Source organism: Physeter macrocephalus, chromosome 7 (assembly GCF_002837175.3).
Source record: "Physeter macrocephalus isolate SW-GA chromosome 7, ASM283717v5, whole genome shotgun sequence".
Taxonomy (NCBI): Eukaryota; Metazoa; Chordata; class Mammalia; order Artiodactyla; family Physeteridae; genus Physeter; species Physeter macrocephalus.
This window is the reverse complement of record NC_041220.1, coordinates 136,192,318-136,213,321: the sequence shown is the minus strand read 5'-3', so window position 1 is coordinate 136,213,321 and position 21,004 is coordinate 136,192,318. Positions and strand designations below refer to the sequence as shown.

General features: G+C 40.6%; 1 protein-coding gene across 1 annotated transcript; it reads left to right on the top strand.

The window, feature by feature from the left end:
- Positions 1-15,931: 15,931 nt before the first annotated feature.
- Positions 15,932-20,496, top strand: PABPC4L (poly(A) binding protein cytoplasmic 4 like). The gene has a single exon (XM_024119399.3). It carries the CDS (start codon positions 16,010-16,012, stop codon positions 17,120-17,122), a length of 1,113 nt encoding a protein of 370 aa, XP_023975167.1. The 5' UTR covers positions 15,932-16,009; the 3' UTR covers positions 17,123-20,496.
- The last annotated feature ends 508 nt before the right edge of the window (positions 20,497-21,004 follow it).

Sequence of the window (21,004 nt, the reverse complement as noted above, 5' to 3'; positions counted from 1 at the left end):
TATAACTGATTCACTTTGTTATAAAGCAGAAACTAACACACCATTGTAAAGCAATTATACTCCAATAAAGATGTTAAAAAAAAAAATATTTGTATCCCTATGACCCTCGGCAAGTAATCAAAACTCTCTGTGCCTCGCCATCTTCATCTTTAAATGGAGCTAACAATAGTATCTACCACATACTGTTTTATAAAAATTAAATGGGCTGATTCATATAATATGCTATGGTAGAATATGGCTGATAGTAAGCACTCAGTAATTGTTGTTTTTCATTATTATATTGATAACTTTGCTTTCATACATGTGTAACAATTTCCTTTCACAGATGGAAAAATTCAGTCCCAGAAAAATTCATAGAGATTACTAGTATTAGCCTTACATTACCAGAGAAACAACCTATTTTCTCAGGCTGGCCTAATAGAATTCCTGGTATGTTTATTGTATTTCTGGAATATAGCCTTTTTTTTTTTTTTCAAAATCATTCTTTCCTCTCATCCTTTTTCCTTTTGAATCGTCTCTGAAACTTTTCTGAGTAGTGGACTGCTTGTGGTTCATCTAAAATTAGCCTGTCTCCAAAAATTTCTCATGGCAAGAAAAAAAAGAATTTGTAACCATGTATGGTAATGGATGGTAACTAGATTTATTTTGGTGCTCACTCCTCAGTGTATACATACAAACGTCTAATCATTATGTTGTACACTTGAAACTAATATGTTATATGTCAATTATGTCTCAATAAAAATAGATATAAATAAACAAATAAATAAAACCAGCTTGGACTCCAGGTAAAAATAAAATAAAAATAAAATAAGCTTATATCTCTTCTGGGAACAGAGGAGCCGAAGAGGATTTCAGCTGTGTCGGTGTGAAAATTCCAGAGGGTCAAGGAGATCCCTGAGGGCTTTATTAGCTCAGAGTTCCTGTCATCAAAATGGCACATCTCCCCAGAACCCCCCAACACCTCACCCATGGCCTGTTGATTTGTCTCCATTGTCTCCTTGACACGCTGTCTGTTAGGGACTCACACAATATAGTCTTGCAAATTGTTTAATTAGTTAGCTGAGCAGAAAATGTGGTAGCAAGATATAAGGAGAAGGCAAATTAAGAAATATGAGGAATAAAGGAACAGAGAATGAAGACAGGATGTTCTAAATGGCTACTGGATTGAGTCAACAAGTGGGAATACAAATCAGAGTGATGATGGAAACCACACATTTCTTGAAGCTTTGTTTTTATTCGCTTTTGAAGTCAAAATGCCTGCTAGGGTAGATTAGTTATTGTTAAAAAGATGTTGGAGATGCACAGCGTAGAGAGTACACTCGGCAACACTGTTTTATAAATTTCAAAGTTGCTAAGAGAATAGATCTTAACTGTTCTCACCACACAAGGAAAGGATAATCATGTAACGTGACAGGGTGGTAACTACACTATGGTGGTGATCATAATGCAAGATATAAACGCATCGAATCAACATGTTGTACATCATAAATTCACACAATGTTATATGTCAGTTAGATCTTGTTGCCGAACCCAGGTTTGGCTCCTCGTGCACGACAGGCCACTAAGTTGAGTGACAAGGTGTTGAGGCAAGAAAAGCAGCTTTACTCAAGAAGGCTCATCAGCTAAGCGAGAAGATGGTGGACGAGTGTCTTTAAGAATCACCTTAGCATCTTGTTGCAGGCAAAGGGCTTTTAAAGGCAGTGTGAGGGCTTCCCTCGTGGCGCAGTGGTTGCGGGAGGATCCCACGTGCCGCGGAGCGGCTGGGCCCGCGAGCCGTGGCCGCTGAGCCTGCGCGTCCGGAGCCTGTGCTTCGCAACGGAGAGGCCACAACAGTGTGAGGCCCGCGTACCACAAAAAAAAAAAAAAAAAGGCAGTGTGAGGGAGGGGCTGAAGGGTGTATGATCAGCTCGTGTACAATTCTCAGGTTCGTTAGCATCGAGGTGAAGTCTCCAGAATCAACAATCTTCTGGTTTCAGCTGGTCTGGTGTTTACGTGCTTGAGGTCAGCAGTTTTCACCTGGAGTGGGTCTTCTTCCTATAAAAAACAACTTAGGAATGTGTGTCAGGCCTTTATCTGTATCTTTCAGGGAACTGGGAGCTCAGTAACTGCTGTGTGACTGGTATAGAGTCAAAATTGTTACCAACAGCTACCCTGTGTTTCTCCATCTTCACGTTTCTAGTTATTAACTCTTGAGTCAGCCTTTTAAGACTCAGGGGAGGCCTGGGAGACTAACGCTAAAGCCTTTTACTTTAAAAGGCCGGGACACAGGCTTGTGTAAGGTTTCAATCTCAATTTAAAAAAAAAATAATTAGACACAGGCATGTTTACAGAGACATCAAAAATTATATTTAAAGTTAATGCAATTTATACAATGGAAAGAACATGAGTTTGGAAATTAGAGAGACATAGATTAAAATCCTCACTTTTTTATATTGCAATTACTTGGACAACTTAAAATTTCTGTATCTGATATCCAGATCTAAATCACTGGGACATTTAGCTTCCCTTTAGGACTGTTGTCAGAAATGAATAGGCAATAATATGTAAAACTGATAATAGTAAAACAATAGTTTCTTAAAAATAGAAACTGTTGGTTGAGCTCTTACTCTGTGCTCATTACTTTATGTAAGTATGTACAGTGTCTAGAATATAGATGATGTACAAGAGATAGTTGCTTCTATTAGTTAAATACTAAAAATTTTTAAGTGTAATTTTAGGAAAAATTATAATACAGATTACGTATCAGTTTCACCTTCTGCATATATATCCACTCTAAACTATTTAGAATCTTAATTCAGGCCCTCATCAGTAATCACTCGGATGACTAAGTGGCTGGCTCGGGTGTCTGTCCCTTTAGGCCCTGTTCTTCCCATCCTTCACCTCTGGGGAAGCAGGGTCTTTAAGCATGAAAGCACATTGTGTTACTTCAAGAATATTATGACATAAAGAGGCAGTCAACCTCAGCATGGAAAAAAATGTGTGTTGTTTTATATGTCCTCTTCTTGGAAGATACCAGGATCTAGGGTCAATAGGTTTTGCTGGCCTTGACCACAAGAAATGATACAGTATAAACCAGGGATCCTGCGGAATTAGAAAGAATGAGATATGGAATAAGAAAGACATATCGGTGAAAAAAGGACTTCTGATTTGCCATCTGAGACTGACTCTGTGTGCCTGAAGGTGATCATGATTGGCTGTAGACAAGGCTGAGTCCTTCCTGGTTAATGTCCTGGACTTGCACACAGTAGTAGACCGTGTAAAATACAATGGCCAGCTTGCATTTGTGGGGTCTCTCCCCCGGGATTGTTGAACTCTGGTGCGGTAACTAACTACCCGAATCAAATTACAGTTGTTAGAAACAGTTAGAAGAGTGGTGCATAGTATTAGTTGTAAGTATAGACCGAGAAGATATAATCCTGTGACCCTCTTTGGAAGAGAGGAATCTGAAGGAGACAGATATCTTAGCACTAAGACAGCTGTCGGATCATTTAGACAGTGATCTTAGCACTAGGACAGCTGTAGAAGTATAGGTTTTCTATCTAGAAAGCCAGCCAACGCTTTGCCTTTTTATATAAGTTTATTAGGATGATGCATATAGAGAATTTTCTGCATGAAATATTAGGAAAGGAAGCCTACGGTGAATAATGCCAAGACTCCACTAAGGATATTTCAGTGTCTCATTCCTGTAGAAAGAAAGAAACAGCATGTAGGCCGTGGTAGAGTTCATAGAAAGATGGATTTTGCCCCACCCACCAAGGAACCAGGCTTTCAGTCTTAGAAAGGAAATAGAATAAGCAACCCAGACTCTCCGCAGTGTCCTCAGATTGTAGAAATCCAGGGCACGTGTAGCAGGGGCTTGGCTTCAGAGACCAACATGAAATGTTCCAGAGACTGAAAAACAAGAAGATTATGGAGACTTTAGAGGCTTTCTCCCAGTTTGTGGTAGACAGGTTAAAGTGCTCTAAAGTTTTTGATGGAGTAGAAAATGCCCAAAATGTGTTCTCAACCCAAGTTGTTTTCAATATTGTGTCTAAAGCTAATTTTGATAAAGGCATTGGGAGCAAAGGGGGCTAAGGAAACCCACTGAAACTTGCAAGATAGAGAACCGACAAAAGAAAGAGGGACTAAGGGCTGCACGCCAGACAGCTTCCGGTCTTACTGATTGCACTGGAGGGCGTCAGCACTTTGCCCGTGGCGATGGAGAGGTGGTACTGAGTGCAGTATGAGGGTGCAGAGACACCCCAGCGACCTTTCCCCAAGGTCATGAGGATTCTGCTCCTGCCCCGTACACGGCAGAAACCACCCATAACTCGTTCAGTTTCTTTCTCAATGTCAAGATGTGTGAAGACTTTGATATTTTACCCTACTTTAACTACCAAGTTAGTATTCCACGGTTTCGTGGATGCGGATAGAAGACATGAAACTCCCGAGTCAGACACGAAGAACTTAACCACTCAGGGCAATAGCAGCAGCCAGAGTATAATCATTTCTCCTCCTGGTCCCTAAGCACAATTCCCAGTGTGTCCTATGACTAGAGTAAGGTGATCCTTAAATATTAAATAGGTTGCATTAAACGTTGGGCTTAGGGAAAGGAAATCTTGTATAAGCTATACCAAGAATGCTTGGCTTCTGCTTTGGATAGACACCATATCTAGCTTCCAAGGCTGTTCACTGTATAAACATCCTAGAAAGGACAGTCTGGAGAAATGGCAGTCAGCGCTTCTCCTCGCGATGTATGCAGAAACACAAAAGATCCATGGAGAGTTTTTCCCTATCAATATCTACCTCTTAGTTCTATACCAATTTGTATTCTGGCACTTTCTGGTGACTATCCCACTGTTTTGGTCACTCTAACCATCAGAGGCCGGGAGCGAATCCACTCAATTTGCCTCATATGTATTGTTGGTATTAAGGCTACTACCAACAGGACTCCAAGCGGTAGGATGACGTAAACCTGTAGAATCACTCTTAGCCATGTACACCAGGGTTCTAGATGCAACCAAGTGAACAACTCTTATAAACCATCAGGCTCTATCTTAGATGGAGAATGACTTTCTTCTTCTTTTTCTTTATTGACCTTTCCACCTTGTCTAAAGTTCTAATCCAGGTACAGTAGATGGTTTTGTGATTACACAGAAATTGCCTTGACTTGCAAGGACAAAGTCTGGGTAATTCTGTTATCAGTATCAAACTTGGACAATCAGTTGAATCTGACCTGAATGTCTTCCAGGGCCAAGATACTGTTATCAGTCACTTCAGGTAAATCAGGAACACGTTTTGTACCACCATTTCTAACTGGATAACTCACATTATGGGGATAATTATCCACAGGTTGCACATAAATAACAAATTAGTTACCTATCTGGGAGGATCTTGATTTGCCTCATTTTGGAGAAGTCTCCACGGTCGTTTGACAGCTACATGATTTACTGGTGGTATTTCCTCCAACACTTGAAAGTCCCTTATGGCCATTCCTAAGGTGCAAACCACTATGTTTTCAGGGCAGAGGCACGTTAATGCTTGGCTTCTAAACAGAAGTACAATTCCTTAGATCCACCTGGTTCCCTGGAAAGAATGTTTTCTGAGGGACTGTTTGACAGCAGTCAATCCAACCTATTCTTTTTGTCTGTGCCAACAGCGGGGTGGTATTCATCTATTGCATGAAACGACTGAATGAGAGCTATGGAAAGGGGGGAAGTGACAACATCTGAGGTGTTGCCAACAACTGCTATTGTTTTGTATGGGAAGTACAGGAGCCAAGGCCATGCATCCCCTGTTGTTTTCGATAGACTTTACCGTGAGTTTAAGCGGAACGGCATTCGAATCATGGTCGGAGCCATGCAATAGGAGATGGAAGTCAGTTAAATTCAGAGCACTCTCCACTGCTTGTAAGCAGAACCCCAGGGTGGTTTTCTTCATGAGCAAGGATGTAATGATTCTGAAGACGAAGATCATTAATGTTAATCCCCTCACAGTATCTCCCAGAGTCTGAGATAGTCTCTGGGGGCTTAGGTGTTACTCTCCCTTCTTTGCCATAAAATTGCTGTGTCCCATGTCAGGAGTTATAACTTCACCCTTTTCTTAATTATCACCTACTTGTACCCAAACCTTTCATCCATAGGGGCCAGGTTCATAAGAGACAAGGACATTTTTATTAAACTTACAACATCCATACGTGTCCTATTCTGGTTGGCATGGACCACAACAGAGGGACTTGGTGAGTACTGACTACTGAATACTAATAGTAGTAGTGGTGTACTACTGACAAATGGCCATTGTCCCTCTGACCTAGGAATATAACAATCTAGGATGAGTATGCCCGTGGTGAATTAGAATAGAGTTTGAGTCCCTTGAGCCTCACTTGGCCAGGCTACTTCTTACAGGGTATATTAACCAGTCCGGCTTGGTGATGACATCTGGGGAAAGAAAAAGCACCAGGGTCAAGAATGGACAGGGTAGAATGGAGCTATTCATAATAAGTCTACGTAACCCACCTTCTTGATCCTGGTCATTACCCAGGAAGTGGCCAAATGAGATGATCACTTGCTGGGGACTGGGGACCGCCACATGCATTCAGTGATTAAACTCTCGGACTAAAATGTGTGGACCTAGAGTTGTAGAGGAAGAGACAGAACCATTTTGAGTTGAATTTTGAGGACGTTCTAATCCCTTATAATACCTGATGTCTGTGGATACCGCAGAGTATGGAAAATCAGTTGAACACCTTGATTATCAGCCTGTTGTTGAGCGGCTTTCATGATAAAGGTATTCCACTATCAGGCTGTAAGCATTCTTGGTTCAAAAAGCCAAAAACTACAGCAGTTTAACTTCAAAGCACACAGTGGTAGAGACGGAACCAGAACAGCAGCACCGTGACCTGGACGTGTGTCAGTGATGGTGAGGCTGTACGGATTACTCCAGTAGGGGTGTGTCCCCAACAGAGATTTTGCCGGAAACGGGCAGGACTCAATGCAACGTGGCCTTTCTCCACCTCGGAAACATGGTCACGAAAGGTAGGACATGATGGCGGACTCAGGCCTCAGTGGTGACACTCTGAGTGCTAAGCATTCAGTTAGCAGCTTCATTACTGTCAACCTTGTGAGTGAATGACTCTTAACATGGGCATTTACATGAGGGGCCTAGATGTTTTGATAAGCAACAGCTATTTATGTCCATACTACAGTACCCCAAAGAGGGTTGTTTTTAATCTGCCAATTTGTAGGAATGCTCAAGCACCTAACACATAAATTCCTAGTATAAATTCAGTTGTAAAATCAGCCAAAACAGTACGTTGCATTGTGCCAAAGGACGCACCCACAAGGTCCATTTAGCTTCTCTTCCCTGCTGTGAACTATGCCCAAACCCCGTTAGCTGGATTGGGGCGCTCCCTCCTTCCAAGAGCCGAGGTGGGATTGTGACTTGCGCATCAGTATCCAACGAAGCCATTGAAATTTGACCGTTGCCATTCCCTGAAACACCCCAGCATGCTTGAATCTGGTTGCCCTCTGGGGACAGGGAAACTTTGGCCCAATCGCTAATTCTCTTTCTCATTAAAATGCCTGAGGTGGAGGTAGAGGTGGAGAAAAGGATCAGGGGATGTACACAGGAAAACTACTCCTTACCTTTAAAATTAGGCTCACCTTTATCATCAGGTTTAAGTGGTACGATGGTAGCTTGGGATTCAGATAAATGAATTGCCGATATTTTCAGCCTGCTCAAAGGTCTTTATTACGTATTATATTCCTGATGACTGACACAATCTCGTTCAGCCTTGGAGGACATATTCAGTGACCACAGCCAAAGTACTTGCTGTTGGGTATGCTCGGTTTGTGTGCTTTAGCCAAGCTAGCTTGACTCATAGAGCAGCAAGTTTTAAAGCAGTTCATCTTAATTGGAGGCATTTTCTGCTCCATTGTCATAATAATATCCTTACGGTTTCATCTTGTTTTAATATAGGGGTTAGGGAATTTTTCCAGAGTAGTGGGGGTTACTTCAAGAATTCCAAAAATTTCTTTGGATACGTGATTCATTTTCCAGTGGGTCCTGTTCCCCAAATCCAATCAGGACAGTAAAAGCATGAATACTAGTCAATTACTCATCTGTAGATTCCCACGATAGTGCTTCTATCTCTGGAAAATCTCCCTAAGTGGGCCAAGGCTATTTTCTAGTAGTCAGTACCCACTGAAAAACAAACAGACCACTGGAGACCCTTTACTCTTGTCTTCAAATGATTCTAAGGCTGGCATGATAGACCACAAGAGCAGCTGAGCCAGGAGATGGCACAGCTGTTGCTGCTTTTCCTTCACAAGCTTTACATACTCTACCCCAGCATCCTCTACCATGAGAACTCGCCGAAGTGTTATTGATTTGGCTTGTTAATGCCTTTAGGGGTCATAAATGCCCTGCTTTTCACATTCAGTGAATGTACAAGTGTCTGTAACAGTGGTCGGAAGGTGTTAGAACAGTCTGCCTATCCTGGGTTGGTCTTAGTTGTTTCAGTGGGATGGACCGGGGGCTGCCTGTCAGGATGGTGAGAAAACTGCCTTTCCCACAGGAGAGTCAGAAACCACCAGGGTGCCATTTGGGCAGATGACCTTGTGTCTATTCCCCTATCCTTAGCCTGAGACCACCTCCCCACTTCCTCCAAATTAACAGGCAGTAAACAGAAGAGCCATTTTTTTGCCCCATAAATGATATTATTTGGTCTACATTTTTGCTACGGATAAATCTCATTTATCTGCCTGTGTGGCCATTAGCTTCCTTTCCAGAGAGCTAGGTCTATGTTAGGATCCCACTCTCATCACCAAAACTGTCAAGATCTATGAAGGTCTCAGATTTTACCCTACTTGTAGTCTAAGCAGTTAGCTTACCACAGTTTTATGGATGCTCGTGGGTTAGAGACAAAGACTTTATTCCTCACAGTGACAGCAGTAGCCAGCATATTCGCTTTTCCTTGTGACAGTTCCCCAAGCCCAAATTCCCCCAGTGCGGTGGATAGACATCCAGGCGACACCTGCACCCAGAGGGGGTTGCATAAGGGGAGAGTAACCCAGGACTTAGAGGATCTGAATCTTTAACAATGGGCAGAAAACATGCCTGCTTTGTGCTCCATAGAAAGTATCTCTATCTTGTAAGGCTGTGAATAAACCTGCACTTTGCTTCAGAGAGAAACACAATATCTTCCAAGGATGTTTGCTATATAAACATCATTGAAACCATAGTCCAGAACAAAGACACTCAGTGCCTCTACTTATAAGACGTGTAGAAATGTGAGTGACCTATAAAGAATTGTCTGCCAACATTCAAAACGTAAGTGTCGAGAACCCATTGCATTCGAGCTCTTATTAAAGGCATTGAGAATATGGTGGTGACTCATTTAGACACAGTTTTTGCCTTCATGGAATTTTTACTTTAAAGATAATGGTGGTGGTGGTGGTGGTGGTGTGGCTTGTGTGTGTGTGTGTGTGTTGTGGGGAGTGACAGATAATAAAAGAGAACAAGTGAATCCATATTTATATACATGGCAATGCGGATTGATAAGGAGGTTTTCACATAGCAAGTAAACGGAACAGTTCCTAAGCCCCTGACTGACTAGGGCTTCCTGTAGTTTGGTATGACAGCAAGCACCAGAAAATGAAGCTACACACTGAGGTGAGATCTCAGGAATTGCTACCTGAAGAAAAGATTTTACTTTAAAGACAGAAGTTAGCAAACTATAGGAAAAAGACTTTATATCTAGAAGACCGTTTCAGGTATCTGGAATTTGCCATTTGTAGCCAGAACCCGGAACCAAGCAGAAAAGTAATTGCTTCATGAAACTTTTCTACCTAATTACAGACACGGGCCTGGCAAGAGAATGGGGGAGGTAATAAGCCACCCTAAACTGGTTTCAGCCTGCTCACATTATTTAATAAAGCTCCCCTTCAGAGAAATGCATGAGGGGGTAAAGGAGCGTGAGAAGGAGAAACCATTAACACCTACAGGATCAATTCCCAGTGACCCAGTCTTGAACCACATTCTCTTCTGCATTGACTCCCATGGATCATAATGCAGAAACTTTTCAGGTTAAGGCTGTGGAACCTGGGACACTCTTTTCTATAGATAGGAATTTGGCTGACTAACGCTAATGGCTGCAGTGTAGACAAGCAGAGGCTAAAATGATGAGCAGGAAAATATTTCTGTCCAAAGTAGACAACAGCTCCCCACTTGGGTGTCAGAAAATCATCCCTGTGTGAATGACCAGTAATGAGATGAACATCTCCATGGAAGATGCTAGATCTTCCCTGGTTACAAGAGAAACATGGTAACCCTCAATCCCTCCCTCTTCATCAAGGTTAGAGCCAATAACATTCTCTGTTACAATGTCACATGGGTTCCATCAAGAAAAAGATAGCTGGCCAAGAAGGGGATTCTCAAACTCCTTCACACCCTCTGTTCTTCCTTAACTACCCCTGGTAGGGTTGAGGAGATGTCGGCATAATAATACAATGGATTTGTGTTATGAGAGGTGATAATCCCTGGTGATGGAGGAGTCTGATTGCTTGGTAAAAACTAACTGAAGAAACTGAGAATACAGGCTTAGCAGCTTTCCTGGTTTTGGCAACATGGGTGAAACAGTAAGATGAAGTCAGAGCTCTGGAGCAAGGAGAGAGGGTACAAGTGAAATAGGGAGGGCAAAATGACAAATTGAAGGACCTCTGGGCAGCCATCTAAGGGCAATCAGATTGGAACTTTAAACAAATGTTTTTCACCACGAATCATGTCTTAACCACCATAACTTCAATGCCTAGAACTATTTTACTAGTAGTTGACTACAGCAGAACAACCATTCTAGCAGACTTAAGAAACACTTTGGTCTCGTTGGTATGAGAGACTTATTTTATTTTAGGCTGCACAGCTTGTGGGATCTTAGTTCCCTCACCAGGGATTGAACCTGGGCTACATCAGTGAAAGCGCTGAGTCCTAGCCACTGGACCACCAGGGAATTCCCAAGAGATTTTTATTTTAAAATGCTTTTTCATACTCAGGATGGTTCATGATTATACATCTTTACATTATCCCTGCTTCATGTTTCCAGGATTCCATGTCTTTCACATTATCTTCACTTTACAGTTCTGAAATGTAATATAAATGTAATAAAATATAAATGTATTATTCCAACAGCTTTCCTTTAGAACAAAGGCCATAACATAGCCTAGCATGTAAGGCACTCTGGCCTATTGCCCTTGTCTTGTTCTCGTCTCAGTTCCTGCCACTTTCTTCTTCACACTTTATATTCCAGCAATATTAAATGGATACTGGTTGATACCAATATTACTCATCCCTAAACTTCCCGAGAGTTCACAAAAAGAGGGCTTGGCCTTCTTTAGTACCATCTTCTCTGCAAAAGCTTTTTTGGTCCTCACCGGTAGAACTATTCATATATCTTCTTTGCTAAATTTCTATCTTATTTATTCTTAGATTATTGATTTTACATTGTTTTAACATTGTTGTTTCAGTTTTTTTTTCTAATAAGAGCCTTGAGACTTTCGAGGAAAGATGCTGTGTCTTATTCAGTTTTATTTCTGTGATGCCTATGTTTTTACTGGTGAATGATATTTTGGATTGATTTGAACTTTTGATCAAGACCTACTAGTAATCAAACATTACTTTTTGCGACATTTCTATATGCTCTGAATGGAGAAGTGTAACTCTGATATGTAAATCATATACCTCATTCTAATGAAATTTACACTATTTTTTGGTTTAAAAAAAATCAGGAGACAATTACAACTGAAAAGAGACCATAATTGTCAAATAAAATTGAAACAATCTAAAAGATGCAGTATTACACTTTAGAGTAAATAATTGAACATAGCACTTTCGAAATATAATAAAAGCAAGTTTCATTCATGTTATTACTTTCTGTTAAGATAATAAAGCCCATTGTGAACAAAAATAAGGAAAATTTTATTCATAGTTGACTACATCAGAGCAATGATTCAAGTAGACATCAGAAACTGCTTTGGTCTAATTAGTACAAGAGATTTCTATTTTAAAATGCATCTCGGGCTTCCCTGGTGGCGCGCTGGTTGCGCGTCCGCCTGCCGATGCAGGGGAACTGGGTTCGCGCCCCGGTCTGGGAGGATCCCACATGCCGCGGAGCGGCTGGGCCCGTGAGCCGTGGCCGCTGAGCCTGCGCGTCCGGAGCCTGTGCTCCGCGGCGGGAGAGGCCACAGCAGTGAGAGGCCCGCGTACCACAAAAAAAATAAATAAATAAATAAATAAAAATAAAATGCATCTCATACTCAAAATAGCTATTTACTCATTTCTTCATAATACATACTAAGGTAAGCACTGACTTCCATTAATATCAATATCAGTGAATAGAAACACTGACAAACATTTTTCCTGCCATTTAAGCAAAACGGCATCTTATTTCCTCTTAATTCTGTGAGACACCCACACAACAAACTTGTACTTTGAATGCTGATTGAGCTAAATAACATAAGATGGGCAAACTTACAACTTATTTCAAAATGAGGCAAAATATTGGCACTTAATTGAAATATTTTCAGAATATTTGAGGAATTAAGAAAACACTCAAGTCAGCAATATGCAAAGCTGCAACAATTGGCTAAGGAAAGCAGAAGACAGTTAATGTAGGCGGTATCAGTTTTAAGTCGAGGTCCATCAAAGCCAATGAACTCATGCCAAAATTAAGTACAAACACACAGTGCACACATTAAAGAAATTGTTTCTGAGAAGGAAAAGTAATCGGTGTCAGCTGGACTACTGAGAGAGAAAAATACTGGTGAAAACAGAGCTCAAGGATGATAGAATTTGGATAATAATAGGGAAAGGATATTTTTAAAAGAATTAACTGCATGTACATATAAAGCAAATGATGAATTAGCTTGACAGAAGGTATATGTAGCTAGGATAGAATTGATATTGCAAAGTTATGGTAATATTTTTACTGAAATCTTATGAAAGAATTGTTAGTAAGATTATTCTAGCAGTAAAATGCACAATGGACTGCCATTAAAACAGACTGGCATACAGACAAAAGAAGATAAATGAGTAAAACTCATGCAATAATACACAAGGAAATGAGGCAAAAGCAGTGGTAATGGGAACAGAAAGAAAGGGCAAATGTAAAAGACATCCCAAATTAAGAAATTATTGAATCAACACAACTGACAAAATGATGAGATTTAGAGAATTAAAGAGAGGAAAGAATCACAGATGCTTAAAAATGCTTACTTTATTAAAACATAAAAATGAAAGCAGTATAATGAGTAGTACAAATAGGAAGAAGCACGACTGGTGGTCATTTAACAAATAGAGGTTTGTACCTGTTGCCTGCAAGTTGATTAGAGACAAGAATATAGGACTAAATTCTGAATCTGGAAACTCTTCTTCACTTCTTACAAAATGTTTAGTGACGATCACACTAGAGTAAAATGGAAAGTCCATGAGTTTTTGAAATATTTTGGTATCTTGCTATAGCTGTATTATTGTTGTACAAAGAACTAACGTGATCTTCAGCATTTTTCCTAGAAATAAAATGTCTCAACAAAATTCTTAGTAAATGCACACTTAGGAACTTTCTTTTATAAAAATCTGGTAATACTGAATATGATGATCACTTTTATTTACATTAAACAATGCCATATAGTGTCTGAATCTTTAAAGTATGTGCTGAAATCCACTGATGGTATTCACCAACTACGTCAGTGGCCTTTTTTTCTTTTTTAATTGCAGCCTAGAGGATGTGGTCGAAGAAAAGATTATTTATTTGAACAATTGATTCTACAAGAGCAACACATAGCAGAATAAATTTCACAAACAAAAATCATTAATCAGGATGAAGTTAGGAGTAATCATAAAACCATTACTCAACATCAGATAGGTTAAAAGCAGTTTGGATTATTATAGTGAAAATCACCCTCTAGCTTAGTTGTGTGTATGTGTGTGTTTTTAATGTATCACTGCGAATGAATTTTGTTAGAATATCATCTTCTGAAAGAGAAATATATTTTTTCTAGTCCTTACATTAGAAAAGATGCCACTCTGGGGACTCACTCACTCGTTCAGCCGTAAAAGTCTTGTTACTCAGTGTAACAAGTGTTAACACTTGTTACACTACACTTGTCTCAGTGTAGTTTAGAGACCAACAGAATCTGCATCACTCAGGAGCTTTTTGGGACGTGTAGAGTTTCCAGTTCATTCTGATTCCAAATGACTGAATCAGAATCTGCTTTCAAGCAAGATCCCTTCTGGATTTCTATGTCCATTAAAGTTTGAAAAACACTAAATTAGCCTTATATAAACTGATCCATGCAATTCAGTTTTGCAGGTTACATTCCGTAAGATGCATGATGATTCAAATTTAAGGTTTTATAGGAATGATGTTACAGAATTTATTTAATGCTAGAGGAAATGAAACCGATGTTAATCAAAACCTATTCTGTGCCAGATATTAGGTTAGACATTTCCAAATCTACTAATTCATTTAATCTTTACAATACTCTCTGAGATAAGGGACACTATTTCCATTTCTCTGGGCATGAAAACCAGCCTCAGGTTAAATATCTCATCTCTTCGAGGCAGTGGATTCTTTCAATAAATACTGAGCATCTCGTTTCTGCAAGTCCCTGAGTTAAGTCAGCGGGGAAATAAAATGGGCATGGCCCCTACTGTCATGGAATGTAATACAATATATTTTAATTAGACAAATGCTACGAAAATACGAGGCCTCTGAGAGCGAAACCTAAACTTTTTCAGAAGTTGTATAGGGAAAACCTGGATGTGGAAAGAGCATCAAAAGTGATTGCTGAGGAACACAGTTTTGTCAAGTTGGCCCTGAACAAAAGGCGAGCGTGTCATGGAGTTTAGGAAGGGGATCCAAGGCGCAGTTGAGGCTGGAACATGGCAGGAATCCTGCAGAACTTTGAAGAACAAGGTGCGGAGGTTGGAGCCTACCCAAGAGTCGAAGAAAGCCACCGGAGGGCTTGAAGCTAGAAAGTGACAAGCCCTGATCCACACTTGGCAAAGCTCCTGCAGTCAGACTTACGCCAGGGCCTGCGGGCGGGTGGGTTTATTAGGGCCACTCCCCTAGGCTGCCTTTCTCCACCCCGGTCCCCGCCTCCCGCTCCTCGGCTGAGCTGTCCGAGGGGGGTGGGAAGTGAGCGAGAGGGGCGGGGGGAAGAAAAACATTCTCCAAAAATATTAAAAAGAAAACATCCCCCTTGGCAGCGAGTGCGCGGGAAGTTGAGCGCGCGAGTTCCGGGCTTCCCGCCCGCCCCCGCGCCGGCCGCAGCCCGGGTGAGCCCCCAGCCCCTGCTCGGCCGCCGCCCACCGGGCCGCGGCCGGCCGGCCGTCGGTCCGTCCTCTTCCCCACCCCACCCCCGCCCCCACCCCCCGACCTGTCCAGGGCGCAGCGCGGGGCGTGCAGGGAGGAGAGCGGCCGGGGTTGGTCGGGGCGCGCGCAGCCCGTGGAGCCCTGGCCGCGCCCGGCCGGCGGCGCCTGCACGACCCGGTCCCGGGCGGTTCGGGGCTCCGGGGCCCCGCGCCCGCCGCCCGCGCGCCGCGTCCCGGGCCGCCGCCTCAGACGCCACTTGTGGAATTCTTTCCCCCGGCGGCTGTAACTTTAAACCGGCCTGAGCGAGGCCTATTTTTATTCAGAAACCAGCGACCGGAGAATGGCTGTGGAGAACGCTGAGATGGAGGGCCAGCCCGCCACTTGAAGATTCCTCACCAAGTGGCCGGGAAGGACCGGCTTGACCTAGGAATCTTTCTTTGAGATTTCGAGGTTCTGTCGCCCCCTTCCAGGGTTGGCCGGCCTGGTAGGGGCTTCTGACAGAGGGTGCTGCCCGAGCCTGGGGAGCTGTACATGAATGAACCGCATCGCCTGGCCTCAGAGCGCTGACTCTGAGGCCACCACGCATGAGCCCGGGCCACCCTCCTGCATAAGTCACTCCAGGAGCTCCTTAGGGACCGGCCTGTGGCGGTGAGGAACCAGGAGATGCATGTAGCAGCCAAGTACCGCCAGGCCTCCCTGTACGTGGGTGACCTCCACGCGGACGTCACCGAGGACCTGCTGTTCAAGAAGTTCAGCGCCGTGGGGCCCGTGCTGTCCATCCGCATCTGCAGAGACCTGGTCACCCGCCGCTCCCTGGGCTATGCCTACGTGAACTTTCTGCAGCTGGCGGATGCCCAGAAGGCCCTGGACACCATGAACTTTGACCCGATAAAGGGCAAATCCATCCGTCTCATGTGGTCTCAGCGTGACGCCTACTTGAGGAAATCTGGAATTGGGAACGTGTTCATCAAGAATCTGGACAGATCCATTGATAACAAAACCCTTTATGAACACTTTTCGTCTTTTGGGAAGATCCTGTCCTCCAAGGTGATGAGTGATGATCACGGCTCCAGGGGCTATGCGTTCGTGCACTTCCAGAACCAGATTGCCGCCGACAGGGCCATCCAGGAGATGAATGGGGCACTGCTTAAGGACTGCAGGCTGTTTGTTGGCAGATTCAAAAGCCGCAAAGATCGGGAAGCCGAGCTCCAAAACAAAGCCAGTGAGTTCACCAATGTTTACATCAAAAACTTCGGAGATGACATGGATGATGAGAGACTGAAGGAAGTTTTCAGCAAATATGGAAAAACCCTGAGTGTTAAGGTGATGACAGATTCCAGTGGGAAATCCAAAGGCTTTGGCTTTGTGAGTTTTGATAGCCACGAGGCTGCCAAAAAGGCTGTTGAAGAAATGAATGGAAAGGACATAAATGGACAACTGCTTTTTGTAGGCCGGGCACAAAAGAAAGCAGAGCGACAGGCTGAGTTAAAGCAAATGTTTGAGCAGCTGAAACAGGAAAGATTTCGGCGGTGCCGGGGGGCAAAGCTCTATATTAAGAACCTGGATGAGACCATTGATGATGAAAAGCTACGGAGGGAATTTTCTTCATTTGGATCAATTAGCAGAGTTACGGTAATGCAGGAAGAAGGGCGAAGCAAAGGGTTTGGCCTGATCTGCTTCTCCTCTCCTGAGGAGGCCACTAAAGCAATGACTGAGATGAATGGCCGCATCTTGGGCTCCAAGCCCCTCAACATCGCCCTGGCGCAGAGGCCCTAGGAGAGGAAACCTTAATGCACCAGCCAGTGTTTGTAGCAGCTTGGGAGATGTTAGTGATCTCTGCCTGAATCGTCCTCAGTAAATTTCAAATCCCAGCTGATGGCTGCTTAGTTTAGTAAACGTTATGATCGAAGGTTTTGTATACAAAGCTATTTATTTTTCTTTGGAGGAAAAATTAGTGAATCTTAGAACCTCGGTTCTTTTTATAGAGGCACACCATCTAATTATAATATGGTATATTTTTCTGATTTTGATGTAGTGCTCATAGCAATAAGTATAATTAGATATATTTTTACTGCATTTTGAACCAACTGAAGTGTGGTAATTATTTGCATTTATTGCATACTTTTGCTAATTTTAATAATATTGCTAGCTTTAATTTCTTCCGTGAAAATATGCCCAAAGTAGTTCTTATACCCGAGGTTTGCAGAGTAATTTATTTTTACAAACAGAAATTTTCTAATTTCTCATCTATTTTTTTTAAAGAAACCAAAGTTTAAAAATTGCTACTACAGACTCAATATCTAATTTCATTTTGAATTAATGTTTAAAATACTAGGAAATAGTTGAATTTCCTTTCCATTTATATCCTGAAATGGTGTTTTTCTGATGGCTGAAATTAATGATGGAGTTTTTTAATGTTGCCTACAAACGTGCTTTATAGGAAATTTTACTGTTCTTTCCATTGGTTGACATAATCCAGGTGCTTGCTGGTTATCAAAATTGTGACTTGAATAGTAAAACCTTAACGTCCACATTCCTTAAGTTATAAGCCTGTATCATTTCAGGTCAGAAAGTTGGCCTAGTCTTAACTCTCTTCATACGTATACAGCATAAAATTATGCCTTAAGTTTTGAACCAGGTACCAACGTTATAAAAGTCATATATAGAAAACATAGACATTCTGTTTAACAACTGTGTTTTCTAATCTCTGTTATATGTTGTAACATGTAGTGATATTGTCTCAGGGTTCAGAACAGTGAAAGTTTATGTTTATGAACTCCACATCTCCTTTTATTAGACCTTAAGAGCTATGTAACCCATGAAGGCTCACTTTTAGCCTTGATTGATCAGAAGTTCACTAATTGATTTTCTGATAAACTGAAGTTACATCACTTAGCTGGCTTTCCAGCATGATTTTTATTTCAGTCCCATTCCCAGATCTTTTCTTCTCTCCTGCTTTTCCTCTATATTACTCAGCTCCTCTATATTTTTTAAAAAGCGTTTTATTATACTGACTTTTACTGTGTGTTGTTTGAAATCCACTTTGGAAATAGATGCAAGAGTTATTTATTTACATTTAAGTAATTACTTTTAAAATTCTGATTCTCTCATACCAAAGGTGTCTAGAAAATAGTTTTGTTGTTGTTGTTTTATTTTTTTTTTACTCTGCTTCATTGTTTCCTGTAACCATATATTCAAGTCTTCTGTTTCATATATTGCCAGTACAAAAGAAATATTAAAATATTTCCGTGGCAATACTTTAGCTATGAAAGAATGAGAAAATCTGTTTCTGTTTATTTTTGTATGAACTATATGTATAGTCATTGCACATTTTCTAAATTTAATATCTCTTTAGACAATGAAAAAATTATGGACAATGAAAAAATTACGGCAACACATAATCCTATTATGCAGACAGATCTGTTACAATTTCTTGCATCTCCTCCCAAGTTTTTCTCTATACTGATACACATGATTTAACAAAAATGGAGTCATGCTCTAAACCTTGTTTGAAACTGCTTTCTTAATTTGACAGTACACCATAGTCAACTTCCATGACCACAAATAATTATTTGCACTATAATTTCAATGACTTTTATCTTTCCTTTAATGTTCGTACCATAATATAACAATTTCCTCTTGATAAACGTATAGGTCGCTAGATTGTTCCCTCTCTTTTTTTTTTCCTCTATCATAAACCACTTGGAGATAAACACCCTTTGCAAACTCTTATACGCTGACGTATATAATTATTTTCTTCAGAAAATGTATGATTCATTGGAATTAATGTTTAATATTTAAATTGCCCAAATGCCATTCAGAGATTTGTGCCACTTAACATTTCTGTTATGAGTATGGAGGATTGCTCATTTCCATATACTCTAAGAACAAAGGATTTTGTTTAAGTTGTTATCTGATTCAACATGACATGTAAAAACGAAATATTTCATGGTTATTTATTTTACTTTTTTATTACCTCAAAAGTTAAACAGCATTTCTTGTATTTACTGAACATTTGTATTTTCATATTTTTGAAAATGATCTTGGTCTATTTTCATGACATTAGTCTGTTTTCCTGTTGGGGTGGTTTTTATTTATATGGATTTGTTAGTTTTGGGGTTTTTTTTTTTCCTGATACTCCCATCTTGTTTATAGTTTTGAGGGTTATTCCAAAGTTAAATTTCAAAATTCAAAATTTTCAGTCTTATACTTTGGTGGCTTTAATGGTATGTTTCAAAACACTTTGAACACCTCAAATATACAACCCCCCCATACATACACACAATTCATCTGTATTGTCTTCTATTATTTTCAGAGTTTCATATTCTCAGTACTTTCTAAACAAAACTTTTGTGTATGCAGTATCTTATACACAGCCTATACTAAATATTTTTAAAGTGTCTTGCTTTTCAATTCTATTAACATGCCTTGGTAAATACTGATCTACTGTAAGAGTCTATTTGAAATCCATATGTCACCTATAACTCATTGGCTCTCTGAATTACTGTGTTGAGAAGTACTTACCTCCAAATCAGAGAGCTTTTAAGAAAGGGTGCCAGGAAACAGGACTGGGAAGCGTAGTAGGTGTGTCAAGCCTTGACATCTCTTTCTGGATAATCCACTCTATCGACATGTTCAAATATTTGAACAATATTTCACAATGCTTGTAAATGGATTATCAAGATAATATCAGGGAACTGAGTTCATTCTCTTCACACATGCATGGGGATTTAATAGGACATAATACCAGATGTTTAGATAAATTGTAGCTATAGCTTCATAATGACACAATAATATGCCATTTTAGTAAAAATGACTTATTTTTAATATTTACCTTAAGAAATGACTGTCAATTTACAAAAAGATATGATCCTGTAAATTTTCTTGATTATTTAAATTTTACTTATTCTAAATTTTGTATGTGTGTGATACTATCAAGTCATCTTAGTTGGCAGTAGAGGTTCAGACATTCAAGAAACTTTACTCTTTTTATGTCCAAGTGCCTTGATAAATAAAAAGAATCTTCACTTTCTGATAAGCATTCCAGTAAAAGCTAATTTACGTAGAGATGCCTTGAGTCACTGCTTCTGCTCTGCCTTCTCTCTCCCCACACACATTGCCTGCTTGTATGTACAGCCAATTGAATAGAAACGTGCCTTTTAAATTTTTATTTTTAAATTTTTAAGTGGAAATTTATAGTTGGTAAAAATAAGCTTTTTAAAGTGGCTTTAGTATTGGTATTTTCATGTTCTTAATATTTGTATAAATCCGCTGAGAAAAGATCAAATAAAGTCGAAATCTTTCAATGGTGTCCAAAATTTTCATGTCCAAAAATGATTTTTATTTATTTACTTTTTAAGTTTTTCTAATTTTCTAGCAGTCGGTTTCTCGTAGGAGTAAATTGAAAACAACTTGCGTTTTTAAATGAAGATCTTCATATTTCATGTTTTAAAAGACCAAGTCCCATATGAACTAGTATTTCTTTTTTAAGTTACTCATAATTATGGGACCATGATTGAAAAGAACCTCTAATACAGACCAAGTTTTCATGAGAAATAATTCACTACATTAAAGATACTTTTGGGGCTTCCCTGGTGGCGCAGTGGTTGCGCGTCCGCCTGCCGATGCAGGGGAACCGGGTTCGCGCCCCGGTCTGGG

Coding starts and splice junctions, on each gene's coding strand:
- PABPC4L (XM_024119399.3), top strand. CDS start 16,010: ATGCATGTAGCAGCCAAGTACCGCCAGGCCTCCCTGTACGTGGGTGAC.